Genomic DNA, 25,393 nt, shown 5'->3' on the forward strand with positions numbered 1-25,393 from the left:
GATGTAGATGAATATTTGCAGTATTTTATGGGGTCTACAGAACTTTACTCGAAACCTGTTTGATACTATGTCACAAGATGTAATCACTCTGTAACCACATTTTTTAATTATTTCTGTTTTTATTGAGACCCTTTATTTATAACTACCTTTCAAATGTGTTATAATAGTTCAATGTACCTCAGCTTGCCAAAAGGTCTTCCCAGCTTTTCAAATGGTCTTTATAGGCAGTTTTCTTGTACTAAAAGGTCATACATTTGTGATGAAGGCATCATCCTGTGATAGCAAGTACCAGGTAAAATTGGCTCTCACCATGAAGTACAATACAGCAAACTAGACGAGCAACCCACTTATCAAAAGGTGATGTAAATATATAGGGTCACAGTTGCCATAATAATTTGTTTTACCATTTCCATTTCAACTGTAATGGTATGATGGTAGATTCATCACTTGATTGCCAAAACTGAATATACTTTTGATTAACCTGCATGACTGAGACAGATAGTAATTAAAAATAGTTTCATATGAAATTAGTATGCACATTGATCAGCATGCATATGGCTGCATGGTATCTGTAATGAGCGGAAAAAGCTCCTTTGCACAGAATCTACATCTACATTTATACTCCGCAAGCCACCCAACGGTGTGTGGCGGAGGGCACTTTACGTGCCACTGTCATTACCTCCCTTTTCTGTTCCAGTCACGTATGGTTCACGGGAAGAACGACTGTCTGAAAGCCTCCATGCGCGCTCGAATCTCTCTAATTTTTCACATTCGTGATCTCCTCAGGAGGTATAAGTAGGGGGAAGCAATATATTCGATACCTCATCCAGAAATGCACCCTCTCGAAACCTGGCAAGCAAGCTACACCGCGATGCAGAGCACCTCTGTTGCAGAGTCTGCCACTTGAGTTTGCTAAACATCTCCGTAACGCTATCACGTTTACCAAATAACCCTGTGACGAAACGCGCCGCTCTTCTTTGGATCTTCTTTATCTCCTCTCTCAACCCGATCTGGTACGGATCCCACACTGATGAGCAATAATCAAGTGTAGGTCGAACGAGTGTTTTGTAAGCCACCTCCTTTGTTGATGGACTACATTTTCTAAGGACTCTCCCAATGAATCTCAACCTGGTACCTGCCTCACCAACAATTAATTTTATATGATCATTCAACTTCAAATCGTTCCGCACGCATACTCCCAGATATTTTACAGAATGAACTGCTACCAGTGTTTGTTCCGCGATCATTTAATCATACAATAAAGTATCCTTCTTTCTATGTATTCACAATACATTACATTTGTCTATGTTGAGGGTCAGTTGCCACTCCCTGCACCAAGTGCCTATCCGCTGCAAATCTTCGTGCATTTCGCTACAGTTTTCTAATACTGCAACTTCTCGGTATACTACAGCATCATCTGCGAAAAGCCGCATGGAACTTCCGACACTATCTACTAGGTCATTTATATAGATTGTGAAAAGCAATGGTCCCATAAGACTCCCCTGTGGCACGCCAGAGGTTACTTTGTCTGTAGACGTCTCTCCATTGATAACAACATGCTGTGTTCTGTTTGCTAAAAACTCTTCAATCCAGCCACACAGCTGGTCTGATATTCCGTAGGCTCTTACTTTGTTTATCAGGCGACAGTGCGGAACTATCGAACGCCTTCCGGAAGTCAAGGAAAACAGAATCTACCTGGGAGCCTGTATCTAATATTTTCTGGGTCTCGTGAACAAATAAAGTGAGTTGGGTCTCACACGATCGCTGTTTCCGGAATCCATGTTGATTCCTACAGAGTAAATTCTGGGTTTCCAAAAACGACATGATACTCGAGCAAAAAACATGTTCTAAAATTCTACAACAGATCAACGTCAGAGATGTAGGTCTATAGTTTTGCGCATCTGCTCGACGACCCTTCTTGAAGACTGGGACTACCTGTGCTCTTTTCCAATCATTTGGAACCTTCCGTTCCTCTAGAGACTTGCGGTACATGGCTGTTAGAAGGGGGAGCAAGTTTTTTCGCATACTCTGTGTAGAATCGAATTGGTATCCCGTCAGGTCCAGTGGACTTTCCTCTGTTGAGTGATTCCAGTTGATGTATGACACCATTTGTATTGCACTACAATACGATATTTTGTCATTAATCAGTCCCACACAGTTTGAGAACTTTCAGCGCATTCTAACATTGTCAACAATACATAATTAGTTGTTGGTTCATGAAGGAACTGATGATGGGGTGTATCCCACTGAGTTTAACATGTCCTTTGGATAATGATACAGATTGTACATTTATGAACAAAGTACTGTATTCACACGAATCTATTGCGGTGTAGAATGTAACGTGCATTCCAATTTTAAAAATTAAAATCACAAAAAGTAGTTTGTTGGTGTATCACTTATAGGTTAAATTTGTTTTAAGCGACAGTGGATGTTTACGTGAACTGTCAAAACAACTATAATTTTTAAGTGACCCATTGCTAAATGACGAAGTTGTTACTAAAAAAGAATGCTTAACTTGATTACCTACATGACATACAAACAAAAATATAAAAAATTACAGGTGTTACTCATCATTATTCACTAATGTCATCATTACTGATATCCTTGGAGGAGTCTACGTCAGAGACAGATTCATTTTCTCTTTCCTCATCATCCTCAGGGCCGTTCCAGAGTGCATCATCTTCACTGCTGCCCAGAATGTTTGAAATATAGCTTTCTTGAATGATTTTGCAATCATTGGTGCTTCAATGCTCATCCAGGCAGCCGAAATCCAGTTTTCATTGTGTGCTGCAACACACTTAATTTTTCCTGTATGGATATGTTCACAGTTTGGTTTGCGAAAGCATTTTTCATACTGTTCCTGAATGTAACCTTTTAAATGTTTACTTCTACTAATGTCCAGCAGTTGTAATACGGAAGTCTTTCCACCAGGAATAATAACTTGGTCACTGGCTAGGCTGTGAATCTTCTTTTTTGTGTCATCAGTGAGATGACCATCAAATGCTTCAAGGCAAAACATTGGTGGTAGTTTTGAAAGCCCACCGAGAGGGAGTTCCCTTATGTTTTGGAGCCAGTCAAGCATTCTAGTTTCAGTTATCCACCCATTCTTCTGATTTCAAACAATGATGTAATCATAGAACAGCTTTTCATTTTTAGCTTGTTTTCCACTTGAAGATAAGAAAGGGGGAAGTTGGCACCCATCTGCCGTGTTTGTCAGTATGACAGCTATGTGCTGTTTTTCACGCCCTGACGTTTCGATGGTAACTGCTTTTGTTCCCTTCTCCTCGATCATGTAATTATGTGGATCAAACCAAATTGACGTCTTGTCAGCATTGCCTATCTGGCACATCAGAAAATTCTTCTCTTTACGAAGTGTGATGACATACCGCTGAAATTCTTGAAATTTTTCTTACAAGCCTTTGGAAGCTTTTGGTATACTGTTGTATGGCATTGTAGACATAAGCGATCAGTCCATCCATGGCTAGCCGTAAACTCTTGCATTGATAAATTAAGAACTGCACCCACCTGTTTTACTTTTTCTTATTGTGTCACTCGTCATATGTTGCCCATTCTTCTTCCTTTCACAGACAAGTTCCAGAACTTTTACTTCAATGTCAGGATGTCTTCTTTTGCAAGGGACAGTGAATTTCTTTCTAGCTGTGGTACTTGCAAATAATGCCAATTTCTGTTTCTTCAATAAGTGAATGTTACTCTCAGCCACATTGAACTCTTGTCACGCCCTTTTGTTACCACATTTTTCAGCATAAAGATTTACTTTATGCATGAATGTAGCATCACACAATGTTCTTTACTGCTTGCCTTCCATTTTATGACTACCTAATGCAAACACATCTACACAGCAATGGGCTAACAATAATGTAACAAAGTTGAGAATCACAACAGTGCATTGTGACATAAGGAACAATACCTAAATTTCAGTGTTACCATGAACGATGGATTCAAGTTTGTACTTGAATGTAATGGGTTTTTGAATCAAATGCACACCCCAATTTTGAATACTGCATATGATTAAAAAAAGTGCCCATTAGATTCACATAAATACAGTAATTCAGCACAGTTGGTAGCTTATAATGAGTTGATTACATTACAAGTTGGCAGTGGCAATCTGAGAGACTTTTCTTAGTAGGACCATACCACGACCCAAGGAAACAAGTTAACTGGATCACGTACAGGGCTTGGTATTCCTCAACAATTTTTAATTTCCACACTTCCTCCTTTACCAAACTGGCAATTCTTGCAACCCTCAGGATACATCCTATCAACCAACCCCTTCTTGTAGATTACTTATGCCATAATTTCCTTTACTCCTTAGTTTTACTAAGGATAAAGTAAAATGCAAGAAAATAGTAGAAACTGGAATGAAAATCTCAAAAGAATGAATGGAGAAGGATTACCGATTACTTCTCCAGACAAGGTGATTTAAGCCAGTTGGGAGTAATAGTCAAGGAAGACTGGAGAAGCAGGGGGTACCATAACAGGCAAAACAAAAAGAGGCTTGTATATTCGCCCAAATGCCACACTTGCAACAGTCCTTAACATAAAGTCTCCAGACTACCTGGATGAATTTAAAACTTCTGCTTCTGCATATTACAACTCACTGTTCCGAGCCATACTGGTGTGTTTACCTCTGAGAGAGATTCCTGTTACTAAGTGCTTTTCCTTGACCTCTCCCCCCTCTCCCCCTCTCTCCACCCATTCTCCCCCTCTCTCCCCTAGTCTCCCCATCTCTCCCCTACTCGCACACGTATTAGCACCTTCTCTGGCCACTGAAGCCATTACCTCAGTGATCAGCTTATGGTCAAATGTCGTGTGTGTGTGTGTGTGTGTGTGTGTGTGTGTGTGTGTGTTTTTTTGTACTTTGGCCCCCTCCACTACATATTTGCCTTGCCTGGCAAGACTGCATGTACCTACAAAGTGGGCAACACAGTAAGGGAAGTAAAGCCTTAGACACAGCTGACAACTGTCCCTTACCAGTCAACTCACTGAAATGTAAATAAGAATATTATTTTAATTGAAGCATAGACTGTGTCATCCACCTCCCTTCACAACTTGCCCTCCTGTGCTCTACCCCATTCCACCTCTCTACACACACCACCTCATACTCTCACTGCTACCTGTTACTTTACTCTAGCCCACCCAATGTCACCTGTCTCTTTCTCTCACTGAGAATCTAGCCTCCCTCTCTCCTCCCTCCCCCCCCTCCCCCCCCCCCTCTCTCTCTCTCTCTCTCTCTCTCTCTCTCTCTCTCTCTCTCTCTCTCTCTCTCTCCGTCCCTCCCCCTCTGTCTTTGCTTTCTCACCACGCAATCCAATGGAAATTGTTCTCTTCATTTCATATTTTCAGCTCTCTTTCTATTTGTTGAATAGTGATCAATCCTCATAGTACGTATTGCATTGCCTTCTGGGTTTTCCATAAATAGTTACTTATATTCAAAATTGTCAGTGATGAACTAGAGAAAGTATTAACCTATAACTCCCAAGCTTTGACAGAACACATTAAATTTGTCATCTTCTCATGAAGATGTAACCATATCTTTCAAATCTGGTGAGGCGATACAAATTGTTACAAGTGGAGGTATATCAAATTAGTTTGTAAAGCACAAAATGCCTGTGACATGTAGGACACAAAGTGCTGTTGTCCACTGATTTATTTTAGTATCCTGTGTTTTTAGAAGTGAAAAACTGAGAGAGTTCCATCATGTGAGATAGTTGCCTGACACTGTGGCAAATAAAAGGTATGTCATTGTATCTTCCTGTGTTTTAAATATATTTTCTGTCAATCATGACTAAGCCAGTTATAAACACAGGTCTCACTACACGAAGATAGGTGAACGAGGCACTCTTAGAAATAGTCACATATGAGTATTCTTTTGCAAATTCACTTGCTGTCTCAGTTCAAGAACAAACTGTAGCAAAACCCAGAAATTTAATTCACAGGAACATCCCAGTAGCAATTGTAAGCAACAGTATGTCATGATATGCATCTGTACCAGTTACCCCACTGAAGGTAAAAACTTCAAGGGAGAATAAAAACATTTGAAAAAGTTTATAAACTATTGTACAGCAAAACTGCTGTTTTGTCTGACAATGACCATTCCATCAAAATGTTAACCATTGAAATTGGTAGTTTCCGTGCCTGCACATAGCCTACTGGTAGTAATTTATGCGGTCATCTGGCTAATGAATGCAGTTCTTTATTTAAATTTCTCTAGAAAAGAATCGTGTTTCCAAAATTAATGATATTTTCAGGTATTGTTAACAAGAGATATTTATTGCATGGTCCTGTTGAACATGATATGCCTTTGACTTTTTCTGATCTTTGACCTGATTTACCCAACCAGTTATAGAAGAGCTTATTGTTTAATATAGACTCTGAATGACGGAACTTTCGCTTGCACAAGACATTATCCAAAGGTGACAGGAACTAATTACAACTGGCAGATGAAATCCAGTGATCAACTGAGGATTGACCACCAAGTGCTTGTATTTGTATTCTGACAGGCACTTAACCACTAACCAAAAAGTTGATATAAAACTTATTTCTGTTCCATTACTTACACACAGAGTTAGTTGCTATAAATGGGTAATTTCCTAGGCAAAATATTTCACTATGTACATACTTCTTGATGATGCCACAGATCCTTACCAGAATCAGGAAACTATATGTTACACAGTGTTGAAAAGAATAAAAATAATTTGTCGTATAAAGCGAAATCATTAATTTTTTTATATGTTGACAAGGGGATCCTCAGTGATGGGAAATTTTGTGTTTGCTCTCAGTATGCTGTTGATTTACATTACATTACAGTAGACAAGTGTTTTCACTATATTTCTTTGCGTTTTATCATCCTGTAAGAATATTATCAGTGGCTGCCACTAGAATAACTGGTGCTCCGTAGAGAACGTCTGTTGTATCAAGAAAAATATATAACATGGTTGTTAAACACCAGTTAATTTCCTCGTACAAGTGGATGATTAGGTGTGATTGTGATTTGATGACTTTTTATGGTAGCGTTTTATTTAGAATATTATTTTTATACTTCAGATATTGTAATCAATGAAACTTCAGAGAATGCAGCAATTTTTGAGAATGCAAAAGGATTCTGGCAGCTTATTAATAACAGATACTTGCCTGCTGTTAAAAATTGGATAAAAGTCATCACTAAATACTCAGGTACGGCTGTAACAGTTAAGCAAAATGTTCTTACCTTTTAAGTTTTTTACTTCTACCTGTACTCATGACATTAATTTTTTGTCAGGAAGTACTCAGCACTTAAAGGAAATTATAGATCTTAAGCAACGTTTAGAAGCTGTACTTAATAAATGGTCAGAACTTAAAACAAATTTGAAATCTGTGAGTGATACTGATGAAAGTGATTCTGATCTTGAAGAAGTTGAAGAGAAAGAAGGTTATGAAGAAACGGTGAAGGATCAGACACTAAGTGAATTAAATTTTGAATTAAAAAATGATGTAAAAAGTACTGTTACAATATCTAAAAGGAAGGCTGGTGACTGGAATATATTACAAGAGGACTATGAGGAGGTACTTGTCTCTTTTGTGACTTACTTCTGTAGTGGATAACTGAAATGTGATTGTGTTATATGTTACTGATGAAATTATTTTCAACAACCAGTTACTGTTTAGGCTTGAAATTTACTTTCTTTCTTTAGATCGTCTTCTTATGTTATCACATCCATCTTAATAAAATGTATATCTAAAAACAAAGATGATGTGACTTACCAAACGAAAGTGCTGGCAGGTCGATAGACACACAAACATACACACAAAATTCAAGATTTCGCAACAAACGGTTCCTTCATCAGGAAAGAGGGAAGGAGAGGGAAAGATGAAAGAATGTGGGTTTTAAGGGAGAGGGTAAGGAGTCATTCCAATCCCGGGCGCGGAAAGACTTACTTTAGGAGGAAAAAAGGACAGGTATACACTCGCACACACGAACATATCCATCTGCACATACACAGACACAAGCAGACATTTGTAAAGGCAAAGAGTTTGGGCAGAGATGTCAGTCGAGGCAGAAGTACAGAGGCAAAGATGTTGTTGAAAGACAGGTGAGGTATGAGCGGCAGCAAATTGAAATTAGCGGAGATTGAGGCCTGGCGGATAACGAGAAGAGAGGATATACTGAAGGGCAAGTTCCCATCTCCGGAGTTCTGACAGGTTGGTGTTAGTGGGAAGTATCCAGATAACCCGGACGGTGTAACACTGTGCCAAGATGTGCTGGCCATGCACCAAGGCATGTTTAGCCACAGGGTGATCCTCATTACCAACAAACACTGTCTGCCTGTGTCCATTCATGCGAATGGACAGTTTGTTGCTGGTCATTCCCACATAGAAAGCTTCACAGTGTAGGCAGGTCAGTTGGTAAATCACGTGGGTGCTTTCACACGTGGCTCTGCCTTTGATTGTGTACACCTTCCGGGTTACAGGACTGGAGTAGGTGGTGGTGGGAGTGTGCATGGGACAGGTTTTACAACGGGGGCGGTTACAAGGGTAGGAGCCAGAGGGTAGGGAAGGTGGTTTGGGGATTTCATAGGGATGAACTAAGAGGTTACGAAGGTTAAGTGGACAGCGGAAAGACACTCCTGGTGGAGTGGGGAGGATTTCATGAAAGATGGATCTCATTTCAGGGCAGGGTTTGAGGAAGTCGTATCCCTGTTGGAGAGCCACATTCAGTCTGATCCAGTCCCGGAAAGTATCCTGTCACAAGTGGGGCACTTTTGGGGTCCTTCATGGGAGGTTCTGGGTTTGAGGAGATGAGAAAGTGGCTCTCTCAGTGCTCTCAAAGTGCCCGGGACTGGATCAGACTCTGAATGTGGCTCTCCAGCAGGGATACGACATCCTCAATTCCTGCCCTGAAATTAGATCCATCCTTCATGAAATCCTCCCCACTCCACCAAGAGTGTCTTCGCCGTCCACTTAACCTTCGAAACCTCTTAGTTCATCCCTATGAAATCCCCAAACCACCTTCCCTACCCTCTGGCTCCTACCCTTGTAACCGCCCCCGTTGTAAAACCTGTCCCATGCACACTCCCACCACCACCTACTCCAGTCCTGTAACCCGGAAGGTGTACACAATCAAAGGCAGAGCCACGTGTGAAAGCACCCACGTGATTTACCAACTGACCTGCCTACACTGTGAAGCTTTCTATGTGGGAATGACTAGCAACAAACTGTCCATTCGCATGAATGGACACAGGCAGACAGTGTTTGTTGGTAATGAGGATCACCCTGTGGCTAAACATGCCTTGGTGCATGGCCAGCACATCTTGGCACAGTGTTACACCGTCCGGGTTATCTGGATACTTCCCACTAACACCAACCTGTCAGAACTCCGGAGATGGGAACTTGCCTTTCAGTATATCCTCTCTTCTCGTTATCCGCCAGGCCTCAATCTCCGCTAATTTCAATTTGCTGCCGCTCATACCTCACCTGTCTTTCAACAACATCTTTGCCTCTGTACTTCTGCCTCGACTGACATCTCTGCCCAAACTCTTTGCCTTTACAAATGTCTGCTTGTGTCTGTGTATATGCGGATGGATATGTTTGTGTGTGCGAGTGTATACCTGTCCTTTTTTCCCCCTAAGGTAAGTCTTTCTGCTCCCGGGATTGGAATGACTCCTTACCCTCTCCCTTAAAGCCCACATCCCTTCGTCTTTACCTCTCCTTCCCTCTTTCCTGATGAAGCAACCGTTTGTTGCGAAAGCTTGAATTTTGTGTGTATGTTTGTGTTTTTTTGTGTGTCTATCGACCTGCCAGCACTTTCGTTTGGTAAGTCACATCATCTTTGTTTTTAGATATATTTTTCCCACGTGGAATGTTTCCCTCTATTATATTAATAAAATGTATGTTTGTCTAGTTTAATAGAATACAGGAACTATAAAAGCAAACATCAGGTCATTCAAAACCAGTTGAGTTGAGGGAAGCAAATTATGTTTCAAGACCTAAATAATGTCCGGTCATTATAAATTCTCATAATTATTTACACACATAAAAAAAAAAGTTTTGCATCACCTTGATTCTGAGAGTTCCATAATATGTACAGAAAATTGGAATAGAGAGCAACATAAACATCATTTCCGCCATTTTTAACATGAAAACCCCACATTGCATGTTGTACCACCATACAGCAAGACCTTCATAGGTGGTGGTCCAGAGTGCTGTACACACCGGTACCTCTAATACCCAGTAGCACATCCTCTTGCATTGATGCATGCCTGTATTCGTCATGGCATACTATCCACAAGTTCATCAAGGCACTGTTGGTCCCGATTGTCTCACTCCTCAATGGCGATTCGGTGTAGATCCCTCAGTGTGGTTGGTGGGTCATGTCGTCCATAAGTAGCTCTTTTCAATCTATCCTAGGCATGTTCGATAGTGTTCATGTCTGGAGAACATGCTGGCCACTCCAGTTGAGCGATGTCGTTATCCTAAAGGAAGTCATTCACAAGATGGTCACGATGGGGGTGCGAATTGTCGTCCATGGAGACGAATGCCTCGCCGATATGCTGCTGATATGGTTGCACTATTGGTCGGAGGATGGCATTCAAATGTCGTACGGCCATTAGGGCGCATTCCATGATGACAAGCAGCGTGCGTCGGTCCCACATAATGCTATCCCAAAACAGCAGGGAACCTCCACCATGCTGCACTCGCTGGACAGTGTGTCTGAGGCATTAAGCCAGACCGGGTTGCTTCCATTCAAGTCTCCGATGATTGTCTGGTTGAAGGCATATTGGACACTCATCGGTGAAGAGAACATGATGCCAATCCTGAGCGGTCCATTCGGCATGTTGTTGGGCCCATCTGTATTGCGCTGCATGGTGTCATGGTTGCAAAGGTGGACCTCGCCATGGACGTCGGGAGTGAAGTTACACATCATGCAGCCTATTGCACACAGTTTTAGTCGTAACGCAACATCCTGTGGCTGCACGAAAAGCATTATCCATCATGGTAGTGTTGCTGTCAGGGTTCCTCCAAGCCTTTAATCCGTAGGTAGTGGTCATCCACTGCAGTAGTAGCTCTTGGGCATCCTGAGCGAGTTAGGTCATCGACAGTTCCTTTCTCTCTGTATCTCCTCGATGTCCAAACAACATCGCTTTGGTTCACTCTGAGATGGCTGGACACTTCCTTGTTGAGAGCCCTTCCTGGCACAAAGTAACAATGGGGACATGATCGAACCATGGTATTGATCATCTAGGCATGGTTGAACTACAGACAACATGAGCCACATACCTCCTTCCTGGTTGAATGACTGGAACTGATCGGCTGTCGGACCCCCCTCCATCTAATAGGCACTGCTCATGCATGGTTGTTTACATCTTTGGGCGGGTTTAGTGACATCTCTGAACAGTCAGAGGGACTTTGTCTGTGATGCAATATCCACAGATAACGTCTATCTTCAGGAATTCGTGGAACTTGCATAATGCAAAACTTTTTTTGGTGTGTGTATTTTGTGATACAGCGTGTGTCTAATTGTGGCTAGACTGGAATGAAATAGAGAGAAAATTATCCAGCTGTGTTAACTTCAGATATATTTTGGAAATACTCATTGTGTTTTCAGTATTAGAATGGAAGAATTTGTGATCATTTGAGTTGTTAAAAAAGGAGACTGTGTGGATGCCTGCCAGATTTAGTTCTCTCAGCTTAGTATTATTATTGAATTGTGAACATTATTCTAGGATCCTACCACAGCAAAATCAACCCTAGTTACATTAAATAAGGCCACTGGAAATACCATGCTGGCTGGCAAGCCTCAAGCAAATAAGAAGAAGAAAAGTGGCACTATTCAAGATGCTAAACCTTGCACTTCAACGTCAAAAGATAATGCACAGTCTGTAACTTCATATGACGTTACACAACCATCAACATCGGGTGGTGCCACAGAAAGCCAGTCTCGGAAGCAGCGGCTGTTAGAAGTTGCTCCTAAGCTTCCTTTTGATGTTGACTTGTATCACTGGGAGGATGAGAATGTTGCAGTACCAACCATGTTCTGGTGATTGTTCTAGTGTATAACTTTTGTAGTACTTAACGTGACGTCTGCCAGTACTGAAGTTAGCAAAACTATTAATAGCAAACAACAATATGTACTTTTTTGTTATATATATGATGCACACGTAATCCTTTTGCGTAATTAAAAATCAAATTGCAAACAGAAATGAAAATTAGTAACTAACTGAAAACAAACAAATGATAAAGAACATCTTACAGAACTACAGGTATTTGCAATTGAACTTAAGTGCAAAGAAGACTGCACTTTTCTGGTATTTACTTTAAAATAGTTGTCTTAATCATATAATGTTTTGTACTTAAAGTTCTTTAATGTATTTCTCTTTAGTATTATGTCCATTGACGAGGGTCCACAGCCCATTGTCTAGTATGCACCTCTTAGACTAGTTGTTAATGTTGCTGCTTCTAGATTGTGGGATCCAGGGTTCAATTCCCGACTGGGTCGGATAATTTCGTAGCTCAGGGATTGGGTGTTTGTGTTATCCTAATCATTTCATCATTCTCATTGAAACTTGGGTCGCTCAATTGGCATCAAATAGAAATACTTGCCTTAGGTGACCAAATAATCCCAGACGGGGTTGTCCGGCCAGTAACGGCGTAGAAATATTTCATTTCCGTTGACAGGGAAAAAGTCAAGAGGCACTCCCACTAGAATTTGTACACCATTAATCAGATTACATCTGCATCTAAATGATTAACTCTGTAATTCACAATTAAAAACCTGGCAGAGGGCTCATCAGAGCACCTTCAAGCTATTTCTCTACCATTCCACTCTCATAAACAGCATTCAGGAAAAATGAACAGCTAAATTTTCCATGCTAGCGCTGATTTGTCTTACTTTAAGTTCACTGGGAAAAAAGTAGAAGTAGTCACCCGATTGTGCACCCACAGAAGAATCATCAAGCCTTTACAGATGGTGCAGCGATCGAGTCACTTACGGTAGTGACCAGTGGAACATGTATGTTTCAAGTGGACATTCATTTTTCATGTGGATGTTGCACATAAACATGGCTGACTGAAAGGATGTGACAGAGTGACCAAAAAGTGCAATCGTGTTGGCCACACCGGTGGCCATATGGTGTGTGAAGTTGCTGGATTTTGTGGTGTTTTTCTGTGGACTGTTCAGTGTGTCTACAAGCAGTAGTGTAACACATGTGACTACAAAACATGACGTCAGAATTCTAGTCGGAAAAAGATGCTGACTGAGATCAATTGGAGATGCATTTCACAGCTTTTGAATCAAAATCACTTCCAAACCTGGAGGGAACTGCTGCTGGCAGTGAGTAAAGATCATCCCAAACTGTTAGTGAGAGAACATTGCAATGGGAACTGCATGCAATGAACATTTGGAGTCGGTCACTTCGGGAGAGGCCATTGCTCACATGGGCACATAAAGATGACAGCAACAAAATCCATTGGGCTGCATGAAAGTGTGAATGGTTTTCTTAACACTCCCCCACCCTATTACATCTGAATTGGCCTGCAAAAATCACCTGACTACAACCCCGTAGATAATTGGTGGGAAATGTCGGAACAGCAGGTAAAACTCTGGCAGCAGTATCCCCGCAATTTGGTGGAAGTGCACAATGAAGTCCTCAAGGAGTGGTCTAACTTTGATGTGATGTGATGTAACTGCATAACCTTGTGCACTCATTGCCTAAACAAATCAAGGTGGTGGACAAGCCCAGGGGCAGAATTACATGGTATTAAATGATGCCTATATTGATTCCTCAAGGGATGACTAATTTTTTTCCAGGTAACTTATTATGATAATTTCTTCATATGTAGGTCAGCGCCAAGAAGATATTTTCTCATTCAGAGGAGAAAGTTAGTTGCTGAAATTTGATGATGAGATATTGCTGTTTTAACGATTGCCACCCCAATTCTCGTGTTGTATCCGTGGAACTCTCTCCCCTATCTTAGGATAATACAAAATGAGCTGCCCTTCTTTGAACTTTTTCTATCTCATGTGGATCTCACACTGCACAGCAGTACTCCAGACAAGGACAGAAAGGTGTAGTGTAGGCAATCTCTTTAGTAGACGTGTTGCTTTTTCTAAGCATTCTGCCAATAAATCCCAGTCTTCGTTATGCTTTCCCCACAACATTATCTGTGTATCATTCCAGTTTAAGGTATTCTTGATTTTAATCTCTAAATACTTTGTTAAATTCACAGTTTCTAGATGTGTATGATTTATTGTGTTTAGAGTCAGTTGCAACTTTTTCATGCCATATAGATTTGCTGTCTAAATCATTTTGCAATTGATTTTGATCATTTGGTGACTTTGTTTAGACTGGTTTGATGCAGCTCTTCATGGTATTCTATCTATGCAAGCCTTCTTTTGTGAATAACTACTGCAATCTACATCTCTTGGTATTCCTCTATGATTTTTACCCCCCACAGTTCCCTCCAGTACTAAACTGGTGATCCCTTAACGTCTCAGAATGTGTCTTGTCAACCAATCCCTTCTTCTAGTCAGTTTGTGCCACAAATTTCTTTTCTCCACATTCTGCTCATAATCTCCTCATTAGTTACATGATTGACCCATCTAATCTTCAGCGTTCTTCTGTAACACCACTTTTCAAAAGCTTCTATTAGCTTTTTATTGAAACTTTTTATCACCCATGTTTCACTTCCGTACTTGGTTACACTCCATACAAATACTTTCAGGAGAGACTTCCTAACACTGCAATCTATATTCGTGGTTAATAAATTTCTCTTTCCAGAAATGCTTTTCTTGCCACTGCCAGTCTGCATTTTATAGCCTTTCTACTTCGGCCATCATCGGTTATTGCTGTCAAAAAATAGCAAAACTTATCTACTGTTTGAAGTGTCTCATTTCCTAATCTAATTCCCTGAGCATCACCTGATTTAATTTGACTACATCCAGTATCTGATTTGCTTTTGCCGATGTTCTTCTTATAATCTCCTTTCAGACACTGTCTATTCTGTTCAGCTTCTCATCCAAGTCCTTTCCTGTCTCTGACAGGATTATAATGTCATTAGCAAACCTCAAAGTTTTTATTTCTTTTCCCTGAACTTTAATTCCTACTCCAAATTTTTCTTAGATTTCCTTTTCTGCTTATTCAGTGCAAAGATTGAATAATGTTGGTGTAGGCTACAATCCTGTCTCACTCCCTCCTCAACCATTGCTTCCCTTTCGTGCCCCTCAATTCTTATAACTGAGCTTTCTCTAAGTCTAAAACTGCTATAAACATAGGTTTCCTTCCCTTTATCTATCTTCTAAGAAAAGTTGTAGGGTCAGTATTGCCTCGCGTATTTTTACATTTCTCCGGAGTCCAAAGTGATCTTCCCTGAGGTTGGCTTCTACCAGCTTTACCATTCTTCTGTAAAGAATTCGTGTATTTTGCAACCATGACGTCAGTACCTGCTTCCTTTGTATTTGAAGTTGCTATATTCTTTGTGAAGTCTGAGGGTATATAACCTGTTTCATACATCTTGCACACCAGATAGAAGAGTTTTATCATGGCTGGCTCTCACATGATGACTTTAGAAGATGGTAAATGACAGTATCACCTGCAAACAACCGAGGAGGGCTGCTCAGGTCATCTCCTAAACCAATTATATAAATCAGGGACAGCAGATGACCTATAACACTTCCTTGGGGAACACCAGATATTACGTCTGTTTTACTTGATGACTTTCTGTTGCTTACTGTGAACTGTGACCTTTTTGACAGGAAATGATGAATCCAGTCTCATATCTGAGATATTACTTTGTAAGCACGCAGTTTGATTGGAATTCACTTGTGATGAATGGTGTCAAAAGCTTTCTGGAAATCTAAAAATATGAAATCAGTTTGACATCCTGTGTTGAAGCACACATTCATGAGAAAGAAGAGCTCCTTGTGTTTCAGAAGAATAATATTTTATAAATCCATGTTTATTATGTCAATAAATCATTACCTTTGAGGTAATTCATAATGTTCGAACACATTGTGTGTTGAAACTTCCTGGCAGATTAAAACTGTGTGCCGGACCAAGAGTCGAACTCGGGAGAGTTCGCAGGAGAGCTTCTGTGAAGTTTGGAAGGTAAGAGACGAAGTACTGGCGGAATTAAAGCTGTGAGGTTGGGGCATGAGTCATGCTTGGGTAGCTCAGTTGGTAGAGCACTTGCCCGCGAAAGGCCAAGGTCCCGAGTTCGACTCTCTGTCCGGGACACAGTTTTAATCTGCCAGGAAGTTTCATATCAGTGCACACTCGACTGTAGAGTGAAAATTTCATTCTAGAGACATTGTGTGTTCCTAAATCCTACTGCAAATCAACATTAATGCTAAGGGTCTGTAATTCAGTGGACTACTCCTGTTTTGTTTCTTGACTATTGATGTGACCTGTGCAACTTTAGAGTCTTTAGGTATGGACCTTTGACAGTGACTGGTTGTGAATTATATCAGATACTCTGAAATAAATCTAATTGATATACAATCTGTACTGGTATAATTGCCTTTATTAACTGACTTGAGCTATTTTTTACACCAAGGATATGTACTCCTGGGTTGTGTCTTGCCCCTGGTGTACTTTATACATGATGGGAATCTCTGTGGCTCTTCTGCCATATTTTGAGACAGTTTCATTGTGGAAACTATTAAAAGCATCTCACACTGAAATCCATGCTAAATTTTGTCTTCTGTAAAACTTGGCCACTCTTTAGGATTTTCCATTCTTTTAAATTTGGCATGCTTTTTCCATTGCTTCTGCAACAGTGTAACGATCTGTTTCGTGTACCATGGGGGATCAGTACCATCTCTTATTAATTTATTTGTTATAAGTAATTCTGTTACTGTCAGCACTATTCCTTTGAATTCAGACACATGTGGTCCATGCTGTATTGTTAGTTAAGAAAGAATGGAGATCATCTCTTAGGAAGGCATCAAGCAGAATTTTTATCTGCTTTTTGTAAACAGATATATTTCCCATTTATTGTTGGTGTGTTTGCATGTTATGATATTCAGTCTCGTTACAGTGACCTTGTGGTCACTAATCCATACAGTAATGGTGCTACCTATTTGCTCAAGATTATTTGTTGTAAAGAGATCAAGTATGTTTTTGCAGCCATTTATGCTTCAGATGGGCTCCTGAACTAATTGTTCAAAATGATTCTTGCAAAACCCATTTTGTACAATTTCAGACGTTTTTTGTCTACCATTGACTTTAAACATGTATTTTTGCCAACATATGGAGGATAGATTGAAGCTACCACAAAGTACACTATGTGATCAAAAGTATCCGGACACGGGCTGAAAATGACTTGCAAGTTTGTGGCGCCCTCCATCGGTAAAGCTGGAATTCAGTATGGCGTTGGCCCACCCTTAGCCTTGATGACAGCTTCCGCTCTCACAGGCATACGTTCAAGCAGGTGCTGGAAGGTTTCTTGGGGAATGGCAGCCCATTCTTCACAGAGTGCTGCACTGAGGAGTGGTGTCGATGTCGGTCGGTGAGGCCTGGCACAAAGTCGGCGTTCCGAGACTTCCCAAAGGTATTCTATAGGATTCAGGTCAGGACTCTGTGCAGGCCAGCCCTATTTCGTGCATCAACTCCGCCACAGGCCATGCTTTATGAACAGGTGCTCCATCATGTTGAAAGATGCAGTCCCCACCCCCGAATTGCTCTTCAACAGTGGGAAGCAAGAAGGTACTTAAAATATCAGTGTAGGCCTGTGCTGTGGTAGTGCCATGCAAAACAACAAGGGGGTGCAAGCTTCCTTACAAACACGACCACACCGTAACACCACCACCACCTCTGAATTTTACTGTTGACACTACACATGCTGGCAGATGACGTTCACTGGGCATTCGCCATACCCACACCCTGCCATTGGATCTCCACATTGTGTACTGTGATTTGTCACTCCACGTAACGTTTTTCCATTGTTCAATCATCCAATGTTTACACTCCTTACACCAAGCAAGGTGTCGTTTGGCATTTACAGGCGTGATGTGTGGCTTATGAATAGCCACTCGACCATGAAATCCAAGTTTTCTCACCTCGTGCCTAACTGTCATAGTACTTGCAGTGGATCCTGATGCAGTTTGGAAATCCTGTGTGATGGTCTGGATGGATGTCTGCCTATTACACATTACGACCCTCTTCAACTGTCGGTGGTCTCTGTCAGTCAACAAATGAGGTCGGCCTGTACACTTTTGTGCTGTATATGTCCCTTCACATTTCCACTTCACTATCACATCGGAAACAGTGGACCTAGGGATGTGCTGGAGTGTGGAAATCTCGCATACAGACAAATGACACAAGTGACACCCAATCACCTGACCATATTCGAAGTCCAGAAGTTCCGCGGAGGGCCCAATTCTCCTCTCTCACTATGTCTAATGACTACTGAGTTGCTGATATGGAGTACCTGGCAGTAGGTGACAGCACAATGCACCCAATATGAAAAACTTATGTTTTTGGGGTGTCTGGATACTTTTGATCGCATAGTGTCTATTGTATGAGTGGTGGATCTATTTGAAATGAGACTAATTTTTTTTGTAACTGTTAAGCAACTTTGTTGTCTCAACTGGGGAACTATCTACTTCAATTTCACTACAAGATGAACTACTTCAGCAATAAACATTTCACTAACAGCTGTAGTTAATCTATCCTTTCTGAACACTGATGGGTTCTTTGAAAAAATTTCAGCTGATATTATCTCAGGCCTTAGCCATCTTTGCATACCTATAACAATTTGAGCCTCAGTTGCTTCTGTTAGCATGTGGGGCTCTGGTTCTTTCCCATCATAGCTGCAACAACTTACAACTGCAGTACTGATTGTTGCTAGATCTACTCTCATCCTGCATCCTTTTAGACTGTGTCCTTGCTGTAGTTTCTTGAGATCCTCCCCACAGCCCCCACTACCCATTTAGCACCTTCCTATCTGTGGTGGAACCCTGGCACGACTCAAGGAATCTGAAGCATATATGGTCACAGAACCGTCCGAGCCTCTGATTCAGACCCACCACTTGGGTCTATATCAAAGCTCCACAGTCAGTCCTGTTGACAGTGCTGTAGATAGTGAGCTCCACCTTCATCTCACAAGCAAGACTGACAGTCTGTACCTCTTCTGTTAGCTGCAAGAAACCAAAGAGAATCTCTTCTGATTCAAAGCAAATCTCTTCTGATTCAAAGCCACACACGTCATTAGTACTAACATCAGCCCCCCAACTGAAGTTACCTGCACCCTGTCCTCTTTATAGTTCTCAGACACATACATTCCACACCTAGAATGTCTCCTCCTGGTATACATACTTAAGAAGCCCCATTAGATGCCAAATGTTGGAGCTTCCAACTATCGGTAATCCCACCCTTTGTGACTGCCTAGATCTTGCAGACCGAAAGGCTTCTGCTTAAGTGGGGCAAGCGACTGCATCTGGTGCAGGATGTTGATCAGACACAGACACCACCTAAAACCATTTCGTCAGACAAACCAGGGAGGCCCTCTGATCAGCTCTCCGGGAAGTCTTTCACTGCCTGACATGTCGTTGGACGACATCCCACTCGATTATGGGTGAGGGGTCAGCCTCAGTGCAAGCAGTACCCAGTATGGCCGCAATAGTGGACCGATCGGGGGACATGTGGGATGTGCTGGACATCCTTTGGATCACCACATGTGGCATCCCTCATAGTGATGCTGATTGGCAACAGCTGCAAGCAGGTTGACCAAAACCAGTACCGTATGGAGCTGTGAATGAAGGGTTGCCAAATCAGCTTGCATCTGAACACAGCAGTAAAGATGGTGGAAACATCATAGATGGTTATTGAAATAAAAGAACTGTGCCTGATAAATACACAAACGTGCATGAAATTTAGGAGTTTAAAGAGCACAGAGGAAATTCAGAATAAGTCACTTACAAGATGCTGTATCAACTCACAAATTAAGTGGTGTACTTTGATGTGTTAAGAGGATACATGGGCAGAGACTCCCCAAAGTTATGGAAGAACTAAAGATGGATGGGAAAAGACCTAGAGGGCGCCCAAGAACACAGTGGAAAATGGGAGTGAGAATATCTGTAGAAAGGAGAGGTGTGACCTGGCAGCAAGTGGAGGATGAAAAGTGGTTGGAGGACCAAGCCAAATGGAGAGGACTCGTCAGCACCCAGACCCGGCAGTAGCTGGAGTGGGATTCGGATATAGATAGATAGACGTAGATGTGCTGCTTTCTTACTGGGGCCTCATTTTGCATTTGTTATTTGTTTGCTTCAAATAGGATAGTTTAGTAAAATACCCATCAAAATGCCAGGAGTTAAATTTTCCATAGTTTCTGTAGTCACTTCAGGCAAATACTACAATGGTTTTAAAAGGAGGTCATGACTACTTCCGTCTCCCTTCATTCTTGATCTCATTTTGTCTTTAATGACATCAGTGCGACTTTAAATTTGAACTGTTCTCCTTTTCCAGTCATCATCTTTTATTGGGGTGGACGGTTTTGTAATTAGTGTATGCTCCATTATTAGCTTTGAGGAGTAGTTGTTGATGCCCAGCAACCAGCAAGATACATTCCTCTTACATGAAGCCACTGTGTGGCTTGTTGAATGCATTGCCTTGCGCACTATGGATGACTCTGGGACTGGATTGAGCATAGAGAATGATTCTTACTATCTGTTCACATGGCATTCCCCTAGAACACATTATAAACCCATTCATATTGTGGAAAGAAACAGATACGGTGGTGTCAGCTCTTTTGCCTGATGCAGTGTCATTACTAGCACATACACCATTGTGTGTACTGTGACTGCCTAGTTTACACAGATGATGTTCCCTGTCACTCCAAAACAGAACAGCCCTTCCCCATAGATAATTTTCCCTGCATGCACTTCAGAGACATTATCTCTGTATTTGTGGAGCCTCACAAGTAAGCCTGATTTGCCAAATTTTGTTCATTATGTAATTGTTATATCACTCTATATAATTATTCACTTTGATTGTGTTTGTCATATAGTTCACTTAATAATTATTGTAATTATAAATTAATATCATGTGTACAAATAATCCACTAAAAAGATATATTGAAGAAAATAAAAATAAATAAATAAACAAATTAATATGTTCTGTGTGTGTTAGTGAGTATGAACTAATTAGAAACCTTTTTGTTTAGTGTGAAACCAGATGGAGCAAGATTTTGGTCAGCAACTTCAACTGATGAACTCGAAGAGATACCAGTGCCAGAAGGTGCTGCCACCTTACGTACACGTGTAATAGAGTTCACAGGAAAGTATGAACCTGTGAAATGGGCTTGCAGAGCACCCCTTCCCACTGGAAAGCTCTGTCCAAGAAGAGATAGATACAAGGTTAATTTCATCAATAAATTATAATTAACCCCACTTTGACACAGCTTTGTTAAATCCATTATCTCTAAATCTGAATTTTTCCTTTGGGATTTTCAAGAATTTAATGTGATATTACAATATGGTAATATGCAGTAGAATGCAAAACTGCTCTGTCTTTGATTCCTGCCACAGGATACCACCATCCTCAATAGAATCAGTCATTTCTCGTCATCCGACCTCCCCCTCCACCCCCCACCCCACCCCCCTTCTTTGCCAATTTCGTCTATGTTCAAGACCCCCCCCCCCCCCTTTGATGACATAATCTATCTTCCACATACCTAGAAACCTCTTGTCACTCCCATCAGTGCCCAACTCCAAAACACCTTCTTCAGACCCCAAGTACTGTCATTAATCTATCCTCTAAAAAGCTGACCACTTCAAAAGTTTCAATCCTCTAAAAAAAGACTTGCCTTTAGTCCCAAAAACCTAGTTTAATCGTGGTGTGTTTGTTCAGACTCTTCTTTCCTTTGTTTCCTTCAGTGAAAATATTTCTGCACCACTCACTCTACTGACAATAGTCAATCCAAAACACAGATTGATCCATGTATTACACAGTTCCAGTCCATATTCATATGTGATATCTCCCCACCCCTCAACCACCCTTTCCCGTCCCTGAGCACCTACTGGCTCTTACCAGAAATTTCACAGTTCCATTTGAGCTCCCCCTTCCTTCCTCAAATCTCGTCCCATTGATTTCAAGATTCCATTATGAAACATTATTTTGTTGAAAATTGACATTTTGAGAACCATGGCTGTAATGCTTGCAAGGTTTATAATTGGAACAGCAACCAGCCACAAGTATGGTTTAAAAAGATTGATTTGAATCAGACCATGACCAGTTTGATTTCTTACAAATCCATCTTCAGATGGTTGTTACAGGCTTTGTTGTTTTCTTACTGGGGCCTCATTTTGCATTTGTTATTGGTTTGCTGTGATAGGATAGTTTTTATTCACTGTTTAGTAAAATTTACTACAGATTTAGATCTTTTGATATCTATCAAAACATTTATGTAAGGGCTCTTAGAATTATTGTAGTGTGAAATGTTGCAAAAACCTATGTGGTGTGTGATTCTGATTGATGAAATCACTGTGTTTTTGTTATGAATTACAAAATCAACATGCTTGTGGACGTGTACTATGTGAATGCTGTTCAGTTCACTGGAATACACTTTATATGACACCATTCTCTGTTTAATGGCAACACACACTCTAAACATTTACAGACCATGATCCAGCTTCACATAACATAAACAGTATTTTCAAAGGCGTTAACAGTGATAAAGATGTTAGGTTACTTGTGGTGCGGTAGTGTATGAGTACAGTAAAATATGTTTTTCTAGCAATGTACTGAATGGTTAGAATTACATATGCAAAGGTTATATATAAACAATACCAAGTACTGTCTACAGTACATAGGCACAATAAGATAAGTTTTCTATTATAGTGCTAAAGCTAGGTTTGAATATTGAACCTATAGCTGCACTTTACATTATAAATAGTTATGTTTGAGTACACCTGACTATGAATATAATTTAAGTTTTAATTTAACAATGAAGATATAAATAATTTAAACTGTGTTTATACAAGATGGGTGAATAATATTTTTATAAAACCAGTTTTAAAGTACTACAGCTATTTCAAACTATATGAATGTTATGCTGGTTTAAACAAAGAGAGGACCTCGCAGATATTAGATGTGGAGGTGGTGGATGATTCTGTTTGTTGATTCAAAATGAGATTGGGAAAAGTGTTCTTATGTATATGTATTTCAATCTTCTCTACAACATTCATTGTGCCACCCTTAACTGTGAGGTATAAGATCTGTAGATTGTTTTCTATATTGCCTACTGTGTAATTATTTTCTGCAAGATAGTTGGCAAAGGCTAATGTGCTTAATTCATCTCCCTTCACAGTCTGAGAACCCCCACATACACTCATTGTTTTTGTGCTTACCAAGCTTCACAAACTGAACTACATTGATTGAGGTCTAGTTTGGATTCAGGAAGTGGGAGGGAACTATTTGATGTTCGAGACTCGCAGCATAAAGGGTGCTATGAATTATCAAGAATATGTAAAACTAGCTTGTTAGTTGTGAAGAAGTATTCATGTATCCTCCGGAAAACCTTGAGAGATGTAAAATGAAAGGCTAAAAGACTGATAAAAGACAAAAACTGGTGCCAAGATTGACAAGGAAGAACCAGGTGAGAAAAGTATTTTAAGTGGAATTAGATAAGGAAACGTTTATTACAAATACTTTTCAATCAGTATTCTTAGAAATTAATTTTGAAGTGTTAAGAAAAGCAGGAGATGAAATGATAAAAATGAGTAAGTGTGCAGGTGATGAAGCAAGTGTGCCAGAATCAGAGGAATAATTACAGTGTATGTTTTAAAGGTTGTAAAAGTGAGAAAAGAATGTGGAACGAAGAAAAATGCATGATACACCAAAGTGAATAGTATTTAGCATTGGGAGGAAAGCTCTTAGAACAAGTGACATCTCCTAGGTACTTAGGAAGTTTAGTGATGAAAATGGAACTGTGTGCACTTCTGTCTCTAGTCACTGTGAACAGTAGCTGTGTGTGTGTGTGTGTGTGTGTTCTATTTCTGAAGGAGGATTTTTTTGTACAAAAATTTAAACGGTTAGCAATCTTTTCTTTGTGTCAGTATGCAAATCGGTGCCACCTCTTTTTCTGTGTCAAAGACACTTATACCAGTAATACCTCCATTTTTATAGCTATCACCTTTTTGTCATCAAACAGTGTTTCCCCATCAACTGATGCTACTTTGGAAGCCACTTCTGCAGTAGTAAACAGGAGTTAATCCAATATACTAATGACTTCATCAGAGCTTTCGCAGACAAATTTGTGGCCACTTGTCCATAAACAGATCTTCCACATCATTTCTTACCATCACCCAAATAAAACTTCTTTTGCTGACAGACTGCTGATCAGTACTGTCTTTAACATGCTTTTTCGCCCATGTGTCGATATCCTCAACCATGCCCTTTCACAAACATTACCTATCCCGTCAAAGGCAGGGCTGCCTGTGAAACCAGTCATGTGGTCTACAAGCTAAGCTGCAACCACTGTTCTACATTCTACGTGGGCATGAGAACCAACAAGCTGTCTGTCCGCATGAATGGCCACTGAGAGACAGTGGCCAAGAAACAACTGGACGACCCTATTGCTGGGCACTCCACTCAGGACAATGTTTTTCGTTTCAGTGAGACTTCACAGCCTGTGCTGTCTGGATCCTTCCCACCAACACCAGCTTTCCTGAACTGTGCGGGTGGGAACTCTCCCTGAAATACAGCCTATGCTCCCATAACCATCCTGGCCTCAACTTTCGTTAGTCTTTGTCTTTACCCATCTAGCCCCTTCCCTGTTCCCAGTCCAGCACTACACAGCCCTCCATTCCACTGACGCAACCAGTCTTCTTACTTCTCTCATTTTCTGCTACCCTCCCTCTCTCCCCCTCCCTCCATCTAACCTCCCCAATACATCTAGCACCCTACTCTCCGCCTCATCCCTGCAAGCTCCCACTAGCAGCATTTTACCATCCCCAACTCCTAACCTGCTATCCTTTGCCCTCCCCACCCCAGGCTCCTCCTTACCCCCATCCAGTTGCCTTTCCCATCAAGCGCTGCTGCTCACAGTCTGGCTTCAGCTGCCAGAGACTTTTGTCACGTGTGTGTGTGTGTGTGTGTGTGTGTGTGTGTGTGTGTGTGTGTGTGTATTTTGTCTACTTTCGACACAGGCCTTGTTGTTGGCCGAAAACTCACTTTCTGACAGTCTTTTTGTTGTGCCTATCTGCGACTGAGCACCTCTACTATATGGTGAGTAGCAACTATCCGTTTCATAATATTGTTACATTCCATCTAGGACTTTCCATTGTTTGACCATGCTCTTTGCCAGTTATATTGTCTCAATCTCATTGCCCACTGATATGAGGGACGACCTATTCAAGATTATGCCTTCTGTTCCTCTCCAGCAGTGTAGCATTCCATCA

General features: G+C 40.9%; 1 protein-coding gene across 4 annotated transcripts in view; it reads left to right on the forward strand.

Annotated features, from left to right (window-relative positions):
* Window positions 1-25,393, forward strand: part of LOC126474914 (UV-stimulated scaffold protein A-like) — a 129,779-nt gene that overhangs the window by 70,622 nt on the left and 33,764 nt on the right. For all 4 annotated transcript variants that reach the window (XM_050102413.1, XM_050102410.1, XM_050102412.1 and 1 more), the window contains 4 exons: window positions 7,066-7,194; window positions 7,280-7,563; window positions 11,721-12,034; window positions 21,157-21,349. In XM_050102413.1, the coding sequence (XP_049958370.1) occupies window positions 7,066-7,194; window positions 7,280-7,563; window positions 11,721-12,034; window positions 21,157-21,349 (920 nt within the window). The remainder of the gene's footprint in view (window positions 1-7,065; window positions 7,195-7,279; window positions 7,564-11,720; window positions 12,035-21,156; window positions 21,350-25,393) is intronic.

The sequence above is a fragment of the Schistocerca serialis genome, chromosome 4 (genome assembly GCF_023864345.2).
Source record: "Schistocerca serialis cubense isolate TAMUIC-IGC-003099 chromosome 4, iqSchSeri2.2, whole genome shotgun sequence".
NCBI lineage: Eukaryota > Metazoa > Arthropoda > Insecta > Orthoptera > Acrididae > Schistocerca > Schistocerca serialis.